This window comes from Thermobia domestica, chromosome 4 (assembly GCF_964235325.1).
Source record: "Thermobia domestica chromosome 4, izTheDome1.hap1.1, whole genome shotgun sequence".
NCBI lineage: Eukaryota > Metazoa > Arthropoda > Insecta > Zygentoma > Lepismatidae > Thermobia > Thermobia domestica.
Window position 1 is genome coordinate 298,688,625 of NC_137457.1, and position 21,511 is coordinate 298,710,135.

The 21,511-nt window shown below is 37.0% G+C and overlaps 1 protein-coding gene across 3 annotated transcripts in view; it reads right to left on the reverse strand.

Moving 5' to 3' along the window:
- Positions 1 to 1,229: 1,229 nt before the first annotated feature.
- LOC145684235 (uncharacterized) overlaps positions 1,230 to 21,511 on the reverse strand; it is a 39,394-nt gene continuing 19,112 nt past the window's right edge. For 2 of the 3 annotated variants that reach the window (XM_081756336.1, XM_081756337.1), the window contains exon 3: positions 13,599 to 20,333. In XM_081756336.1, the coding sequence (XP_081612462.1) occupies positions 19,382 to 20,333 (952 nt within the window). In that variant the 3' untranslated portion in view covers positions 13,599 to 19,381. Of the gene's footprint in view, positions 20,334 to 21,511 lie in introns of all 3 variants that reach the window. The other variant, XM_081756338.1, reaches the window with a different exon arrangement.

Sequence of the window (21,511 nt, forward strand, 5' to 3'; positions counted from 1 at the left end):
TAAATTTCTGCCTCACGACTTCCCACATCCGCATTCCACTATTTGACTAAACAGTGAAGTCATGAAAAAGAAGATAAGAAACCTTCTCAAGATGGTGGGAAAAGACCTTATTCGAACAAACCAAAGGTTTATACACCATACGCACTTACGTCTTCTACATTCCCATTCCACCATTCAGCAAATTGTCCAAGTAGCTCATAGAAACGAGTTCTACGTAATTTGCATTCAATTTCCAACTCCTTGGAATGCTAACACAGACTGAAGTGGGATTTTTCTGCCAGTTCAAGCACGAGTTTCCTTCGTTCCCATTCCACCAAATAGAGAACTGCAATATAATAATTTCAACAAGGGTTTTCCTTGAATAGGGAAACTCGGCGATTTGACCAGACTTAGACAAATATATCTTATATGTTTTTCGTGCGTCAGAAACACGGCAGGAAAACGAGGAACAAAGTAATGTAATCAACTTAAAGAGTGGCAAAGGAAAGAAACTCCTCTCAATGGAAATCACAATTGAGCACAAATCTGTATGCACTAACACTTTGATCACGAAGTAACACTGTTCTTTCACAGCACTTCTTTTTTGAAAATCACAGAAAACAAATTCACAGCGACAACTTACTATTCTCATTCCTATTACTCTTCCACACAGTGATGAAACTCAACAAAGGTATTGGTAGGAATCGAAATTTGAATCAAACGTCCCATTAACTAAAGTCCACTTTCAACCGTATCGAACACGAACAGATCATAGCCATTCTCCTCCTACAGACAACAAATTCCAGACATCTACCCACGCCGGGCACTTCATGGTCAGTTCGCCGTCACAAGGTACGAGCGAACCCACCTAAGGACTTGGCGCTACCATCGCGTCAGGTGAGACACACGTAACACGTCATCGGCCTTGAGGCAGTACAACAGAATACCTCCCCTCTCTCCTTAACAACAACTTTAGCTGATAGAAACAGCTTGCATTTTTACTCATTCTTTTTCTTTTTTCCTTTTTTTTAAAGTAACCACAAGAAGGAAAAAGATACATAATTATAGGCATTATCTTTCATGAACAGAGTATAATTTACAATAATAAAGATTATTTTATTCCTTTTCTTCCTTTTTTCCTCTCTCCAATGCTCATCGTAACGAGATCGTTACAGGCTGGCCACCGATGGAAAAGAAAAATTCTTCCTCCTGGAATTTTTTATCATCACAAAACAGCGAGGCTACGAAATATACAAACATCATAAGTACAAGCATAAATAAACTCACAATAACAAATATATAAAATCATAAATTATTATATACAAAAATATTATAATACAATTAATATAATGTTAATTTACCATAATTTTCAATTACTCATCCCTTTCTGTATATTTTTTTGTTCATCATGGCCATGATGAGATAACAAAGTATTAAGAGAATAATGACACACCAATATAATAACAATAATCATAGCCTCGTATTTACAAACATATTTACAAGATTCCTATTTATTTCAAACAAACGGCCCAAATTACTACATTTGATCACGTCTGTTTCGATAAAGCTTTAGCTCAGATACGTGCGAACGTCTGTATAAATCCTCCGTATCGTTTTCATCCGACACTAATACTGTGTTAGGTGTTAAAAACCTTCGGATGACAAAAGGCCCATACCATTTGTCACTCAGTGACTTTGCTACCTTGTCCCTTAACGACGACTTAACATGCGCCTTTAACAGTACCTTTTGTCCAACATCCAGATTAGCGGGATTTCTCCTCCGCAGCATTAACTTACGTCTTCAAGCCCAACTTCTCTCCATGTTACATATCGCCTCCTTCCACAATTCAGCCGACGAATTACCTCCGAAATCGGAATCGTTGATGCACCATCGATTCTCAAGTGGTGTGTTATAAGGACGTCCATAGAAGACCTCGATTGGTGACATCTTCAATCCCGAATGTTCGCTGATGTTTAAGGTAAATTGTAGCTCTGGGATAAGGGATGACCATAGATGTTGCTTGGTAGATATATAAGCTCTGAGAGAAGCTTTTATCGTCTTGATAAATCTCTCCGCTGCGTTACCACCAGAATGGTACGTACTAAGCCTTATATGCTTAATACCTAGGCCAAACAAGAACTTCTTAAAATAGTCGGAAACAAATATTGAGGCATTATCAGTAGACAGAGCCTCCGGAAAACTTAATCTACTGAATATTTCCATCATTTTGTTGACCACCACACTAGAACTCAAACTGCGTAGACGTTCAAGCACCACAAATCTGCTTGCATTGTCCACCCCGATGAGTATATATTTATAACCCCTGGAATTAGTCAATGCTCCCACTATGTCATACATCCAGTGTGCGTTAATCCTTCGGTTGAAATTAGAAACTAAATGTCCCATTTTCTTTTGACTTGACCCCTTTACTTTCTGACAAGTCATAGGTACTGACGAAACTCTTAACATCTGAATACTTGGCATGCATCGAGCTGATTAAAGCGGTAACCTCTGGGGTTTCGTACTTCCTTGAGTCCTGATCTAAGCTGTGATCTTTCACCTGTGTGTTTACGTGGATAAACACCTGCGTGTTATTCTGAGCCCCATTCGATGAACCCAAACAATGGTCAATAGGCTGGAACTTTTTGTTACGTTGTATCAGTTTATGAAAGTTCTCAGATTGTTCAAAATCCACATCCGACGCTTCTGAACCACTGCTACGCATATTAGATGTAACATTCTTATGTTCATTAAGATCCATCTTACCACTCATATCTGGATCACTAGCACTACTTGATCTTTCAAAACCACTATCTAGTTTCGAAGATTCGGTGACCACATTCTTCTTCCTATCTCTTCTTCTTTGACGTCGTTCACGCCTTTTCTTGCTGCAGTACTTCTCGGATTGTCCAGTGTTCGAAGGTTCTTTATCCGATGAATCCAAATTGTGAGCAACAGCAACGTTATCCAAAGGCAGTACACTATCTGATGAAGGATTGCCACCAGATACAAATTCTGAAGTTCCTTGAGCATCTTGAGTTTCGGTATTCAAAACCCAATTCGATGATTCACCATCAGCGAAAGTTCGATGACTAATGGACATTCCACTCGCACCAACTCCATTAGCTGAACGAGAAACTTCAAAATCACAAGATCTCCCAGCAGAATTCGTAGGCATCATATGTCCCGCAGATGAAGATTCCTGGAAGGACATTTCACTTGCACCAATAGGTCTATCTGAAGTTCCAGAAAACCAATTCGGATAGTCTATGTTGGAATCTTCATGCACATCAACTTGCATCCCATTGGAAAGAGTACTATTTACAGTGTTCCATTCAGAATTAACTGAACCCAAACTTTCACTACAACGTTGATAAGATCTGGATGTACCAACAACACCATCCGTACTTCCAAATTCTTCAGCTGGAACTGTAGTACATCAAACCGCTGGACTGTAGTTCGGTATGTTAATACCCATTGGTCTCCTCCCACATGACATTGCACTAACACCAATTCGTCCCGTCGAACTCCTTGATGAAGTACTAGGAGGATTTCCTGATGTTCTTGAAGTTGAATTACCAACTAGTGAAGACTGGAACTCGGACATTTCATTCACTCCACGTAATCCACTGGTCGATGATTCCGTGCGATAAGCATCTGCCATACATGACAACCTATCTTCAATAGGACTCCCTAAGTCCACTTCGGAGTCGAACATAGCTCTAAGTTGTCCCAATTGGATATCATCTGGAACTCGAATCTCCAACATCCTCGATTCAGTATCTGATAAATCCAGATTGCATTGGATTCCCTCATCATGTAATCCATAGTTGAAGATATCTTCATAAATGAAGATCGAAACCATCTTATTATCCTTGGTTTCCAATTGATTCCATTTCCGATGATTCTTTGCATCATGGGAACTCGACTGGCCATCTCGAGATACTGACTTAAATACCTTGGGACGAAAAACGTGTTGACGAACCGTCTTCTTAAAGTTCAACGATATTCGTCGTTTACCATTGCGGAGCACTAAAACATTCTTCGAATAATCAATAACGGAACATGTAGAACGCAAAAACGGAGTCCCAAGTAAACACTTGCAAGGTAACTGCTCAACAACCTTGAACCCAACTCTTTCGAAATGACCCGAAAGATTCAAAGTCAGAATGATTTCCTGGTTCGTAGTAAAATGCAAACCAGAAGGAGCATTCACATGCTTTTCTTGCGTAATCATAATCTTCTTCTCCAATCCGCAAGCACGAACCAAGTCCATTCGAACTATGTTGAAACTCGAACCACCATCTATGCATATGTCCGTCACTTGATGATTAACTTTCCCCACAATGAATGAAGCAACTGTATTGTTCATCTCAGAAGGAATTTGCGTTTGAGCTGGTCTCACTTCGCGTCTAGGCTCAGATATGAAAAAAGGACCCTTGGAATTCCGAAGATCCCCAGAGTTTCAAATTAAACTACCAGATTTATTTTCATTAAGGGTTCATCTATTTTTATTTTCTAACAAAGATTCATTAACCTTTAATTTATTCTGATATCCACCTTTAGACTGATAACTGGATACGAATGTATTCACTTTCTTTTTATTATAACCCATCTCCTTATTATAATCTAATTGATCTCGGAAATTCAACACATGTCTATCGACTATGTCTAATAACTCCAAACGAGTTGCTGGAATATAGTTATTTAGCATTCTAAACCTTTGATTTGGGTTTATACCACAAATTATAATATTTACTAATTCTGATTCTGGACCTGAGAAACCTAACACATTCATTGCAATAACAACCGATCTTACATAATTATTTATTTGTTCTGACAATCTTTGCCTTCTGTAAATGTAATCTGAAACAAATGCATGACGACTAACAGGAGTAACGAAATTATTCAATAATTTCTCTCTTAGATTCTGCCAACTTATGTTATTATTGATAGCAAACAAAATTTCCCTCAATAAAGCTCCAGTACATTTGGCAACAATCACAGTTAATATCAAACTAAGGGAATAACTTGTCTCCAAGAGAGTATCCTCGATCTTAAGTAACAATTCGAAAACCAGATTACTATTACTCCCATCCGTGACGCTATATTCTTGAATCTAAATTCAAGAGATTCACTATTTCTTTTAAATGCATACTTAATCATAAGATTATGTTCAACATCATTTAAATCAGGTCGGTTACTACCACCCAAAGTACCAGGTTCTAAGTTATGTCTCTCCATACACTTACTCATAGGCTGATAAACAGGAGAACTCACAGGAGCTTTAGGAGTCGAATTCCTAATTTGTGATACTCTTCGATAATAATTCCGAAGATTTAAATATCTATTTGAACCGTTACATTGATTATTACCAACAGCATTCTCGCTCGAAGAAATTCTATTTCCCAAACCCATTTGCATGGGATGGCTCATCGGAGCTTCGAAAGCAACCTGTCTCATATCCCTCTGAGGTTCACTAGATGCATTCGCTAGCCTACTGAAACCATAGCTTATTGAACGTGAGCTCTCATTATCTCTCTCAAAATTACTATTTTTTCCCAAAGAAACTCGCCTAGCATATAGGCTTCCTTGCATAGTCGGAGTAAGAGACATACTTAAATGTCCAAAATCCGAATGCGTATCAGCTTCGCAATAGCCCGTTCTATCATAAGTCACCAATTCCGAGTACCCTTCAGGTATATCAATACTAATATATTCGTATCGATTATTCATCGTACACTTTCAAAAATAAATAACACTGTAGGATAATAACAAAAGAAATATTACAGGTTATAATAAATAAACGTAATATTAAACTATCTACGGACACTACACAACCCAGAAGAACCAGAATGGATCCAACCGTACAAACAACCTTTAACATTAAATCCTTAAATAAATTATATATTTTCTTTCTTATTTTTTCCAATCGATGGCAGCCTCACAAAAATTACTAAACAATTTGTAATGATTGATCAATATCTAACAACACAAGCATTCAAACTATTTGCCTATAAGAAAATAACAAAGTTATTAAAACATTTTTTTTATAAAAAAATATTGAACTGAAATCTTTTATCAAAAAGTTAGGAATTGATTGAAACGCTTCTCAAAAAGAAAGAAATGGAACTGAGAGAACTGTGTCTCTAAAAATTAAGAGATGGAACTGATTACTGGGACTGTGTCTCAAAAAAAAAAAAAAGAGCTGGAACTGACCATGAAGCAAATTTTGTAGCGTTCCCATCCGCCATCAAAGTCAGAGCAATTGCCAAGAGCCCAACACACATGGATAAATGGTCGCAAGATATGTTGATCAGTCAGCAACACCCTCAACCAACTACAGAGGGATCTACGCGAGGGGACGTCATCAATTTGTATCCAGAGCAGGATTCAGGCAATAACAGATAATTCAACATTCACCAATAAACCAAAATAATACCATAGAAATAACCAAATATACTTATATCTAATAAATGACAACAAACACAATTCAACTCAACAAATATTTATTAACAAAAATATTTACAATCGATATCTGATCCTTCAGATATTCAATGGCAACAATAATTCTTCGTCGATGAATTTAGTACGTCGTAGTTTCAAATTTCAGTCTCAAAATAAATACTTTTAATTTTAGAGAAAAGTCAATAATCATCAATGCGTTCAAATCTCGAAATTTATCAAAATATTCAAAAGATTCAAGTATTTACTTATATTCAATATTCTATTAAGGAGAGAGATTAATTCTTCATAATGCCTCAGAACTATTAACGATAAGCAATTCATAAACAAATGATTTCAATGTAGTCAAAATTCTGGGGGAATTGAATTCTAAATGCAATTTCAATAATCAGAAATTTTAAAACATTCAAAGTTTTAGCAAGGGAAAACATTAATTAGAATTCAAAATCGAATACGACAACGCAGTATCTCACCCCGTAAATCTTACGCATTTAATACTTCATCAAATATCTTCTAAATTAATCCAAATTCTAAATATACTCTATATGCAATATTCATGAGACAAAATAAATCAATGTGATTCCAAATACTCATATAAATGTAACCAAGACAAATGGATAATAATATCGGCTCTCAGCCAAAATGTTAAATGCTGAATTATCATGCGACTTGATAACTATAGAAGATTCGGTAACGAATTAGACTAATAACGAGCAACAATGGAGGCGAATACACGACCAACAAACAAACAACACACACAACGGACAACCAAAGTAATAATTAAATAGCTTAACACTCACCTCTCGTATCTTTCAGTTCTATAGTTACCTCCTTGTATATTTTTCCTGGGACTGCATGTCGTCTTACAAGTGAAAAAGGGAATGGAGAATAATTTGGTCGTTGCTGTGTAATATAATCAGGCTGTATTGAAATTCTAACTATCCTTAGTCAATTAGATGGAAAAACGCACCCTTTCAGTCAGCCTGCAAACTGCTGCACTTTGCAACACTCCCTTGCAACTATTGCAATTGAGTACTGAACAATAAGGATTCTGAAAAATTCTGCAATTAGGCTCAATAAGGATATTTCCAGCACAGATATTTCCCTCTCTAATCAATTGACTAAATTTCTGCCTCACGACTTCCCACATCCGCATTCCACTATTTGACTAAACAGTGAAGTCATGAAAAAGAAGATAAGAAACCTTCTCAAGATGGTGGGAAAAGACCTTATTCGAACAAACCAAAGGTTTATACACCATACGCACTTACGTCTTCTACATTCCCATTCCACCATTCAGCAAATTGTCCAAGTAGCTCATAGAAACGAGTTCTACGTAATTTGCATTCAATTTCCAACTCCTTGGAATGCTAACACAGACTGAAGTGGGATTTTTCTGCCAGTTCAAGCACGAGTTTCCTTCGTTCCCATTCCACCAAATAGAGAACTGCAATATAATAATTTCAACAAGGGTTTTCCTTGAATAGGGAAACTCGGCGATTTGACCAGACTTAGACAAATATATCTTATATGTTTTTCGTGCGTCAGAAACACGGCAGAAAAACGAGGAACAAAGTAATGTAATCAACTTAAAGAGTGGCAAAGGAAAGAAACTCCACTCAATGGAAATCACAATTGAGCACAAATCTGTATGCACTAACACTTTGATCACGAAGTAACACTGTTCTTTCACAGCACTTCTTTTTTGAAAATCACAGAAAACAAATTCACAGCGACAACTTACTATTCTCATTCCTATTACTCTTCCACACAGTGATGAAACTCAACAAAGGTATTGGTAGGAATCGAAATTTGAATCAAACGTCCCATTAACTAAAGTCCACTTTCAACCGTATCGAACACGAACAGATCATAGCCATTCTCCTCCTACAGACAACAAATTCCAGACATCTACCCACGCCGGGCACTTCATGGTCAGTTCGCCGTCACAAGGTACGAGCGAACCCACCTAAGCACTTGGCGCTACCATCACGTCAGGTGAGACACGCGTAACACGTCATCGGCCTTGAGGCAGTACAACAGAATACCTCCCCTCTCTCCTTAACAACAACTTCAGCTGATAGAAACAGCTTGCATTTTTACTCATTCTTTTTCTTTTTTCCTTTTTTTTAAAGTAACCACAAGAAGGAAAAAGATACATAATTATAGGTATTATCTTTCATGAAGAGAGCATAATTTACAATAATAAAGATTATTTTATTCCTTTTCTTCCTTTTTGTTCTCTCTCCAATGCTCATCGTAACGAGATCGTTACAAGCTTTGAGTCCTCAAATATTTATTGTTTGCGGCAAAGTTTCTGCATATGATTGCAGTGCATTATTATTATTATTATTCACAGGCGGACTGGCCAGGGCCTCTAGGCCTCAATCGCGGCCTAGGCCCTCTCAGAGAAAGTTAATAAAACAATAAAGAAAGAAACACAAAGGAAGAAAACTAAAACAGAGGAAAGCTAAATAATTCGGAAGATCACTGTTATTATGATCTAAACATACACCCCTCTTCCATCTTTCCATCGGTAAGTTAACTTTTTCAATAGGTTCCTTTTGTTACTGAATTTGTGGCTAGGTCCATCTTTCAATATGGTCTTTTATTATCAGAAACTGTGATTTAGTTTGTTCCTAGGGCCTTGGGCCTTCTTTCAATATATTGGACAGTTGGGGCCTTCTTTCATCACATTGAGCAGTTGGGGCCCTGGGCCATTTTTCATAATTTTGGGCAGTTGGGGCCCTTCTTTTATTATATTGAGCAGTTGGGACCCTTCTTTCATAGCAGTTGGGGCTCTGGGCCCTTTTCATCATGTTGGTCAGTTGAAGGCTTAGGCCTTTTTCATCATGTTGGGCTGTTGGGACCTCGGCCCTTTTATCATTATGTTGGACAGTTTTTTATTATGTAGGGCAGTCTTCATTATGTTGGGCAGTTGGGGCCCTTGAAGACTGGGATCTGGTTTGTAGCTGGACCCATATTTAACCACAGGGTGATTGGTCCTTTATGGACGTTAATACAGCTTGTAAGTCTATATTTGATAAATCAAAGATGGAAATACAGCGCATTGAAAAATATATATTTTTTTATCAAAAACGTTTATAAAATTGCAGAAGGAAATAATGGAAGGTGTCAAGAAAGCGGGCATTTTTAGCATAATGGTTCATTCAACCCAAGATATTTCAGTGCTCAATCAAGCTGGCAATAGTAATTCGCTACATTATAAACGGTCAAGTACTTGAGATGCTGTTAGCGGTTGTTGTTAACGTTGACATTACAGGACAACGAACTTATAATGAAATCAAAAGAATACTTTGTGCCAACAATGTTTTGATATCTGATATTGTAAGCTGCTCTTTTGATGGAGCTGCTAACTTGAGTGAATGATACAGTACGGAGCAAAAAAAAAACTGCAACATGAGCATGTAAGTTTATTGTGAAACTACGCCCAACAGCGCAGGGAATCAACATAACGTCTACGTGGCACGGATCACGCCAGGAGAAACCTCGGCGTCCTCCCCTGCACATTTATTTTCTAACAAAAGACTTCGACGTTTCACAATAAACTTACATGCTCATATTGCAGGTCTTTTGCTCCGGACTGTACAAAAGAGTTAAAGCATTACTGCAGAATAATCCTGAAATCAATTCAAGACTTTGGGACAAAAACAGGTTAAGTCCAAAAAATGAAAATGTAAAGGAGGTAGCTTCACAAGGGTTTCCACTCATCTCATTTTCTTCAAACTTGGCACGTATATAGTAAACCGAAAATAAATCGACACGTATTTTTTTGTTTCTTTCGGAAAAGAGCTTAAGGGGGCAAAGTCCCCTTTACAAAAATGGGGCCTCTTGATTAAAAGGGCCAATTTAAAGAAATGAAACTCTGCCGATGCAAAGATGACTTCAAAGTAGGAAATACGGATTTTGTCGTTTTTGTGAGGAAAGGGTTGCAGAGGCTATGGCCCTGTTCGAAATGACAAAGGACTCCGCACAATCCTTATGCAAATTGGATTTCGATGGAATTAATTAAAACCATGTTATGTTGTAGATATGGTGTTCTTGAGAAAAACTCTCAATGAGCACAACCACAAATCACTGACCGTTTGTCCACTACAGGGCCACTTTTTTGAAAACAGCCGAAGATAACGATATTCTGGATTTCGGTAAAAATTACTAAACCCGTAATATGTTGTAGATATTGTCATGATGAGAAAAAGTCTTAATGAGGATAACCACCAATCACTGATCGTTTGGCCACTACAGGGCCACTTTTTTGAAAGCAGCCGAAGATAGTGATATTCTAGATTTTGATGAAAATGACTGAGACTGTGATATGTTGTAGATGTTCTGATCCTGAGAAAAAGTATCAACAGGCACAACCACAAATCACTGACCGTTTGGCCACTACAGGCCACAGTTTAGAAAACAGCAGAAGGTAAAGGAAATCCCTGTGAACTGCCTTGGTTATTCCTTATTCCCAAGAATATCATCCCAACCGTAATCAGTGGAAACCGTATGGGATTTGGGACTTTCAGGCTGAAACCCACCCAATTGCATGATTTATTTTTTTAAAAATCTAATGTTAGTCATTCCTATGCGTATAAGATGCAAGTCCCCCCTAAAAAAATGTCTAGTAGTTTCTAAAGGAAAAAAAACGAAGTCTGTGAGTGAAGCCTCTCTCAAACTACTTTTCTGGATCCGCCACTGTTCATAATTTATTTTCCAACAAGAAATTCATTCCGACCTCTTCCTAAATAGGAAATTTACCTAAATTTAGAATGCAGGAGGTTCCAATAGTAATAATTTCCTATCTAAGCGGTATTTTGGACCGATGCAAAGTAACCCCGAGTAGAGGTTAAAACCGCCTTCTCCCAGTTTTACTTTTCTATGACTTTAAAACGCTTCACATTTCAATTTCAACTATTGCGTCAAAGTCCTATTATTCACAGTAGTATTCTACGAAACTGACTTAACTTTGACGGAAAATCTTGTACGTGATATCTTTCAAATTTTGGCGGCCGTTACAGTGACTGCTTTCTATATCTCTACAACAATGAACACTCCCGGTAATTAGAACTGATGTTAACCGCCAACATTATAGCCAAAATACAGTTAGATGTTCTATCTTACAGCGCCAGTCGAAACTTCCTCTTTTCCGTTTATGGTTTTGCCGACAGAGGACTAAAACTCTTCTCATATTTTGTGCAAAGTAGCCCCGTTTTACGATACGGTATATCGCTGAAAACAATCTAAATAATCAGCTGAATAATATGAACCTGAATAAATGCAGCACTTTTTTTTTATTTTCCTACCTACTGCTCATCAGTAGGTGCAAGCAATATGCAACAAATTCAAACCAAAAGAGCTGCAATTTATTCAATATAAACAAAGTTTAGAGAGAAAACTATATAGATTTTTTTTAATCACAAATGAGTGCATAGCATTGTTATGGAATTCCTGACAAAACATGTTACTAAACTCACGTATTATTCTTTGGCTATCATCATACTACAAATTCACACCAAAAGAATTGTAATTTATTTGGCATAAACAACGTTTTAAAAATATATAGATTTTTTTAAAAAATCACAAATGAATTCCTTTAATGAATGACTGAAACAGACTATGAACTAAAGAAGTGTTTTCTTTGGCTATTCCCTTTGGCAAACTTAAAAAATGCAAAAGAGGGGCTTCGTGTTCTTTCTGCAGAATTTAACATTTCTTAGAAATGTACTTTTCGTTACTGCTAGTAGCCTTGATTAATTTCTTGTTGCTCTTATAAGCTGAGGTAAAGTCAGCCAAGACCTGTCCAAGTTCTAAGTAATGAGAAGCTCCGCTTTAAAACCCGGAACCGGAATATATGGGTCCTGGGTACCCAAGCCAATTGTATCTTCTCTCTCTTGCAGCATGTATTGGCAACACTGCAGTGATTATCACAGTTCTCGTGGGTCTACGGTTTCTGTGAACTGGCTTTGTTCAAGTCCTGGGGACTCATACGTTCCTTTTGTGTAACATATTTACAAGTGCTTCAGAAGTTCAGAGGAATGGCTTGTGCTAAGATTCTTATAGACGAAGAAGTAGAACGTGTACTTCGTGAAGTGTCAAGTGACGCTGAAAGTAATTTTGAGTGCAGTGAACACGAAACTGAGTCTGAAATAAGTGCAGAGGAAATTGACGGTCAAGTGGTTACTGACACACAATTTTTTATGGAAAGAATCAATACAATTGGACAAATAAGACTTCAATCCGCGGTAGAACACCACAACATAATATAATGAAATGCTGTTCACCTGGCCTAATAGGAAAAGCGCTGCAAATATCAAAATTAGAATTGTCATCTCCGTTGCAAATGCTACATTTTAATTTGCTTTCAGAACACATTGCATTTTTTTACTGAAATAAGAACTCAAACTATTGCAGTAAGATGAGATAATGGACTGTCGAATTCCAAATAATAATAATTTTATAAATCCTGAAGTAACATTATTGTGCCAAATTCACACTTAGTATCCCTCTGAGTACTAATAAATAAGCTATAGAGTATTTATCTGTAAATTTTGTATTTCATTAAAAACCCAGGAAACAAGAGTGTCAATATTTTCAAGAATGGCACACGCATATCCACAAGTATTATAATCATTTCTGAATGTATATGCATTACCGTATGCTAAATATAAAGGGCCTTATGCAGAGTCGGTTTGACATATGATTAGAGTCATACTAAAGGCCTGACTACTGCAGGAAACATATCTTAATCAAACTCTTTAGTATGGCACTAATCACGCATCAGAACGACTCTGCATGAAGCCCAAATAGTTCATGCTGGGTCCCAGGGACCAATTTAATCCTTTAGTGTAGCAAAAAATAAGTACGCCGGTTATGGGTTAAGTCGACAGAACAGCGGTTCCGAACATTTGTTCGGAACATGAGACAAAACACAAATTTGTTATAGTTGGTTCGCTCCTCTTATACAGTTTCAGGAACTCAAAGGATGGTCCCTTTCCTCTGAAAACCACAAAACAGCACTCAAATAACGCCAGCGAACAACCCTCCCGCTGGTAAAGCCGATCCATCAATGCTTGTACGACGTTGTCTTATGTCTTTCCAAATTGTTAAAAAAATCGTCAGCGACTATTTTTTTCCTTTTTCCTTTTCTTTTCTTTCTTTCTTTCTCTTTTTTGTCAATTTTTAAAAATCTTTTTCACAACACACTTTTCTTTTACTTTCTCGTAATTAAGATAAAGTAAACATTTTGCTGCGAAACTAGAGCAATGTAAAACGTATAAACGTCTTCCTTGAACAATGATTAAATATTATAGCAATAAAATAATAAGCACAATATAAATAATACATATTGACTGTAGCAAAACCAAAGAAATGTACTGTAATAGATGCACTCTCCAATTTTGATAAACACAGATCGAACACTATTACCAATATAATAATAAATGCATGTTATATAATGCAATTCACGAGACGAAACGAGAAATAAGGTTTCCTTGTCTCACCTTGTAAATTTTGTAAATCACATCTTTTCTCGCTTTTGAAGAATTATTTTCTCTAGTTTCGAATATCCAAAAAGATGTCCTCATCTCGTTTCATTTTGTAAATTCACATCCAAATTTATGAACCGATTTTTTTGATTTCCAAACTATGCTATGCATATGTGTCACAAGTTTTACAGAACGAATTTGTCTGTCTGTCGTCAGATATCACAACCAAAACAACAGGAGTTATCGATATGCGAATTTTGCAATCCATTCAACGTTCCAGAAACAGGTTTTGTCTTCTCCATTAATCCTCTATTCAAACCGGAAGTAATTACAATTAATCATTTCGGGTTTCAATATTTATCGCCATAGAATAAAAATGATAATAGATAGCGAAAAACATTTTTCTGCAATTGATTCATGCTCTCAAGAGTACATATATTATTACTATCTTCAACACTATCGAAATCGGAAGTGGTTCAATTTACAGTACTTCTGATTTCAATACTGATTTTCCGAGCAAGAACTGTGAAAGATATTGAGAAGCACCTTTTTTTGCAATCGATTCAGCGTCCCAAGAATAAGTTCTATACCCTCCCTTAACTCTCTATTTAAGCTTAAGTGGTTCAAATTAACGATTCTTGGTTCCAACATTTATCGCCATAGAACGAAAACAGTAAGGAATAGCGAGAAACGTTATATAGATAATATGAACTCAGAAACAGGTTCATTCTTTGATATTATTCCTCTATTACAACTAGTAGTTGTACATGTAACTGACTACTTCGAAGTTTGAGTATTGTATTCAGATAGTTTGGAAATCTTCTGTAGTTTCAAAATTCACTTGTATTAATTTCATCTGGAATTTATCAGAATCTTTCAGCGTAACGAGAGGTTCATGGAGGGAGTCATATAATACACAAACCATATTTATCATTCGAGTATATGGTGTATGGTCCATCTTTAAAAAGAGATAAAGCTTCCACATTGTGTTCGTACAATCATTTATCAATTTATGATTTTTATGCTATGATTCATATATAAATAAAACAAAGTTTGATAAGTAAGACTGGGATAAAGTAGAGTTGTCTGAGAGACTCGTGAAATTTACCTCTCGTCTCGATTCTACTCTCGAAAATTAGACGAGAATTATCAGACGAGGATCATCAGATGACAGCGTATAGATATGATTTAGCATCGGCCCACACCAGCTTTCTTGTGTGTCAGTTTTTGGCCACCAACAAAAGGTCGGTATCCCTGAACACTCACGTTTTCATTTGATTTAGCAGAAACATGCTTCATGCTCTTCACTGAGCTAAAATTTGTTCTCAAGTTGGAACGCTTTGAAGAAGCTTTATTGATTCAAGAGAATGTAGCGGCGATGCTGAACCACATTCCAGCGGATGATTCTCCTCGGGCGTTTCAAAGCCTCTACGATCGGCTTTTTGAGTTTGTGGTACGGAAGGGTATGTATGTAAATGACTAACATGGTAATATTTTTTTCCGCCATTGTTAGGTCCCATTTCGAAGTAGTCCCTGAATTACTGAACGTACCGTGAATTCCTGAGCGAGTGAGTGACCAACTAATCAACAAAGTATAAAGGTAACCAAAAAAGCTTTGTCGCTTTTTCACCAACCACTTTCGAACACAGATATGTCACCTAAGATGTACCTGGAAGATCAAAAATAGTCCCCATCAGCATTGACGACCTTCTGCCAACGTTCTGGAAGGCCATGGATTCCATCACGGTAGAACTTGGTGGACCGTGAAACGAAGAAGGTGTCAAGTGCATTTTGAACCTCTATTAGAGATTTGAACTGGCGTCCTCTAAGGTGGTTATCCAAGGAATGGAATAGGTGATAATCGGACGGTGCAATCTCCGAGGAATATGGGGATGCAATAGAGTTTCCCATCCAAGAAATTGAATGGTGTCCCGATCATCCTAGCCATCGGAGGCTTAGCGTTATCTTGTGAAAGGAGGACGACTTGGCGATTCAGAAGTGCTGACTTCAGAGTTTTGAGTTTTTCTTGAACACGGCTCAAGTGTTGACAATACACATTCACCAGCTGGTAGCAGTTCCCGATGCACGATGCCGCAAGCAGTCTACCAAACACACAGGACCTTCTAATGCAGTGCTGTTTCCGGTTGTTTTGGAACCGGTTCATGGAATGCTAACCAGTGATGACAGCACCATGGAACTTCGCACAGGACCCACATCTCATAACATGGCAACGTCCTGTCCAGAAATGGCTCCTTCCTCAGACGAGACAGCAAAGAAATGCAGGTGTTTGCTCGCGTTGACTTTTGGCCCAGAGACAAATCATGTGGGACCCATCGACCCAAATTGAGTTGAGTTGCTTTTTGTTTAGCGTCCCGTTCAGCAGCGAGGCTATATGAGACGTGGACCTACTGATTAACGAGGAATCCGAACCACTTGTAGTGCTTCCCAAATTGATAGAGATGCTGCCGAATGGTTTCTCCATTCACACTGAATTGTATTGCCAGTTCCTAACATCTCTGGGCACTTTTTGCATCAATTGCTGCCTGAAGATCTTCATTTTGTACATGTGTTGGTCTTCCGGCACGTTGTGCGTCTTCTAGTGTTTCGTCACCTCCCTAAGCTTGCTAAAATACCGCTACACTGTCCTTGTAATCACGACACCCTCACCAAAGGCCTGGCATATCTTCCGCCGTGCTGCAGCGGCGTTTGACCCGTTTGACCTCGTACAGTATTCACAACCTTATGACGCTCTGTGGAGGTCTCATGTTCACTCTGTTCTTACGCAAGTTCACGATGGAAGTGAACTGCTACAACCAGATAGTATGTTGGATATACCCACACCAACAATTAACCTTCACCTTATCTCCATTCGCATTCAACTCACGGCGTGGGAGGGTCAATTGAACACAGACCTCCACAAAAGGTGACATAACTTTCTTGGTTACCTTAATATGTAGATAACTAACGTGGTGATGTTTTTCCAGTATAGTTAATTCCCATTTCGACATAGTGAAGGCCTCAAAGACTCCAAAATTTTCACTTTTCGGTAATTTTTGTTCATCCAAGGTAACGACCAGAGCCCCAAATATCAAGAGGTATTTTCATTTCCATAGACCTCTAATGATGTCGTTTCTAAAGTTGCACATCTGATAAAAATTCAGCTTTCCATTCAAATGAATAAAATCTAAGCTTCCAAGGATTATTGACACAGTTAGTCTCGGACTGGGGGGGGGGGTATAGGTCCTCGACAAGACCCTCACTTGGAGGGCCCGATCTTCCCTTGCTACGTAGCATGTAGGAGCCTCATGATGCGACCGCGGAGCGTGGCTTTTCCTCATAAAGTTATCAGTTTCATTTACGAGTGATAGTGGGGCTCCTGTTGTGTTTCTTTATGGTGTTGCAATAATTTGTCAAACGAGTAACAGAAGGCCCCAGCAGGACTTTATAAAAGTCAGTCTCATTTCGACATTCATGGGGCCCCAATGCACATTTAGGGAATATGATGCTGGGGCTTCATTCTTCGTATTGTTAAAATACATTCTTACTAGGCCACGAACAAAGAGCCACAAACAGGACTTCATAATACTGTTAGTTTCCTGGGACCCGAACACTACATTCAATCCTGGGGGCCAACGAACTCTGAAAACGGAACAAACTACGAGTAACTGTACTCCAACTTACCTTACTTTCCATGTTATTCAATATTCATTATATATATATATATATATATATATATATATAGAGAGAGAGAGAGAGAGAGAGAGAGAGGATGACGGAGAGAAAGAGACCCGGCAGGCATCCCTGCCCAGTCCGAACCTCTTTACAGTCCATAACAAGATATGAACGCTACATATAAATTTAATTTTTGAGCAAATAAACTTGAAAAGAGTATCTGAATTCGTCGAAATTTCTACCGGAAGAGAAACAAGTTGACGAATCATTATGCAGTGGATCCATGAAAATTGCTTTCCAACAAGATAACCTTTTTAAAATTTTGGTTGTTTGTGGAAAGTATTTATGCTGAATTGCTAAGGAAAGCTATTAAAAAGCAATCAATTTTGCTACTACATATTACTTCAAGAAAAAATTGCTGTACTATCGCGAAGAGGAAAAACATAAAAATCAATTGATATCAAACCAGATTTAACGAAATATATTTCTAACATTGCACCAGATATTACATATCTAGTTGCAGAAACCAGCATCATACAGCAAACACTACTGTTCTTAAAAATATACTTTTTTCTTGCTATTATTAATACTCGGTTTGTCAAAATTTGTGATGTAAATACTAAATCTGAGTGTTCGAAATTTGTGTAAAGTATACATGAAAAGTACGCTTGATAGAACTATAATCTACTAAAGAGACGCATACGAATCAGCACAGTTCACATCATATTACACAAGGCCCCTAAATCGCAATGTTTAATACTTCCTAATTTATTGCATTTTAAAAATATAAAACTTATACTAAAAGTGGTAATACACTTGAAAGGAAACGATTCACATGGCTTATAATGGTATTCATTAAAAAACTTTAGAATCCAATATTTAACTTAATAGATGACACAGTTAGGCATGTGATAAGTCAGCATAGCCTTTCTACTGTAATATATTTTTAAATAAATTTAATCGTACACTGAAAGCCTTCTTTTACTACATATTCCCTATTCTCAATCAACCAGTAAAACTACTGATTCTGTATAGAAATCAATCATTGAACGCACCCGAATCTATAACCATAGCTGAAACATACACTCAGTTTCAATTTGAATACGAAATATTGAATAAATTGTTTCAATTACTGTGATGCCAACCTAAGTATTTACTAGGTTAGATGTAATAACGTACCTCCACTAGAATAATATTGGAAGTATAACTCTTTTCAATTTACGTTTAAACTTCATTCATACGGGAGTTATGAAACCCTCACATCCACTACCAACATGTTCTGTTAAGCCGACTATATAAAGACATGTTTCAGTAAATTAGCCAAATAGTTAGAAAGATAGTCTCTCTCATGTATTCCACGTTTTATGTCAGTAACAGAAATATTGTTACAATTTTAAATCTGTTTGATTATTACCACAGGTGCATTATGAAAAGATAAAAGTTTATTTTTTGGTTTTGTGGATTCTCTGATCATTGACTTAACACATCTTTGTTAAATGAGGTTTAACATCAAATCTTGTTAGCTGGGGAGAATGAGAAGTTCTTCTATATGCCTATTTTTCCCCTTAATGTAGAACCTAACCTAAATATAAACATAGCAACACACTGCCAGATGTCTTATTAGCTAAATTACGTTCCTAGATTACTTTAAAGATTCCTGTTCCGTTAGACTCTAAAATACTCAGAGGCATTAAAACATCGCTTCAGTGTGGTTTTAGAATGTTTATTACGATGAATGTGCATTGGAATTTTTGGAAATGTGTACTCTCTAAACGAAGTGCGTAAACATATGCCTTTTTAAAGAAGATTTAACACTAAAAGCTTTGTTACAAATATTGCATGCATGAGGCTTCTCCCCCGTATGGGATAGCATGTGTACTTTCAGCTTGGAACATGTAGTGAATGCCTTGTCGCAGTTTTCGCACATGAATAGTTTCGGATCTGTGTGTGTCAATGTATGTCTATTTAAGGCAGATATAAGACTAAACGTCTTTCCACAATATAAACATAGATATGGTCTTTCTCGTGTACGCTTTGGTTTAAGTACATTTGATGGAGATTTTTTAGAAAAATTATTGCTCTCTTCGCATGTGTAAGATTCCTCACTTATATGATTTGTTGTCTGCTTTTCAAATCCATATTTTTTAGAGTAAACCGACTTAGACTCCTGGCTACCATATAGATGTATGAACAAATGTTGTTTTAATGTAAGTTTGTCAGTAAATGATCTATTACAGTGATCACAAACATGTGGCTTCTCACCTGTGTGAGTTAACATGTGTGATTTTAAATTTGCTTTTAAACTAAATGTCTTTCCACATACTTTACAACAATGTGGCTTATATCCGGAGTGAATAATCTTCGTATGTCTTTTTAACGTATATTTATTATTGAAAACTTTTCCACAATCCGTACAAGCATACGGCCTTTCAACTTTGTGTGTTAACATGTGTGTTGTTAATGAATATTTACCACTCAAAGTTTTACCGCACTCGACGCATACGAACGGGTTCTGATCTTGATGACTAAGACTGTGTGCCTTCAATATAAAGTTTCGAGTAAATGATTTTCCACACTCTTTGCAACTATAAGGTTTTTCACCATTGTGAGTTTTTATATGTCTTTTTAATCTGGATTTTAAGGATTTGCCACAAATTGGACAAATGCGTTGTAGCTTTCGTGATAGTTTCACCTTGTTTCTTCTCGATTTAACATGTGCCCTGAAATATTAGATGTTGATATAAGTCACATTATACATATGTAAATTTTTTTTGAGAGGTTAGCAATGTAGAAATTCAGACAATATAAAAGAAATAGGAAGCTTTTATTTAAAGAATTTTAACATGTAATCATATATTTGATTACCTTGTTTTCAGAGCAAAAATCTGACGTAGTACAGATATTTCCTAATTATGTAACACTGACACGCAAGATAAGGGATATGGCTGAACTTCTATGTCTCTCGAAATATTTAACTTTCGGAACTCCTTAACAGACATGGATAAAGTTGTCGCAATGGGAACTCATATACACAGAACTTATTAAAAGAAACAAAACAAAAACAAAAAACTGAGTAACAATAGGATATTACGTGTCCTCAACTAACTTAAATCATTTTCCGTTGACAAAAGATTGTAAAATGTGTACATAGAACTAATTTTGCCTATACTGTTCGTACAGGTCTAGATGGTCAAAAAAAGAAAAGAAAAACGTTGAAAAGAATTTTTTACTGATTGTGATATGTATACGTCCAACGTCGTGCATTCTGCCTGATAAAGATTGTAAGTGATAATCCATACCCGTATTCCTTTGACCAGTACTATACAAAGATAAAATATTTTATCTCGGGAAGTGATATCTTTCCTTCACAGTGTAGCAAGGGAATTAACTAGTATTTCTTAAGGCGCTTGCATCAAAGTACGTATTCTAATGTTTGAGAATTGTGTACTATAATTACTGCATATTGAATCATGCGTTCTTAATCATATCAACGTGCAGTGGAACTATATCTTGCTGAAGAGCAAAAGTTTTGCGAACTTTTGGAGATGTTTTGGCTCGTGTTCGACAATGGCATCGATTAAATCTCACACTCAATAATACATACTTTGGCATTCTCGAGCAACTGAAAACCGAAACTACCTACATCAACGCTGTCTTGGAGAAGGCGTTGGTCTAGTAATAAAGCGCTCACCTTGGGTGTGTGGAATCCTGGTTCGATCCTAGCACTCGTCAAGTATAATTTGACGTAGAAAAATACCGTGCAGGTGTGTAGTTTCCTCCGGGTTCTCCCGTTTCCAACTATTTTCATTCTATTTCATTACTCATCATCAGCGTTTCTTCAAGACATGTTTTTGGGGCACTGGCTTACTGGAGCTCTGATAGTGCCCCCGGAGGAGCC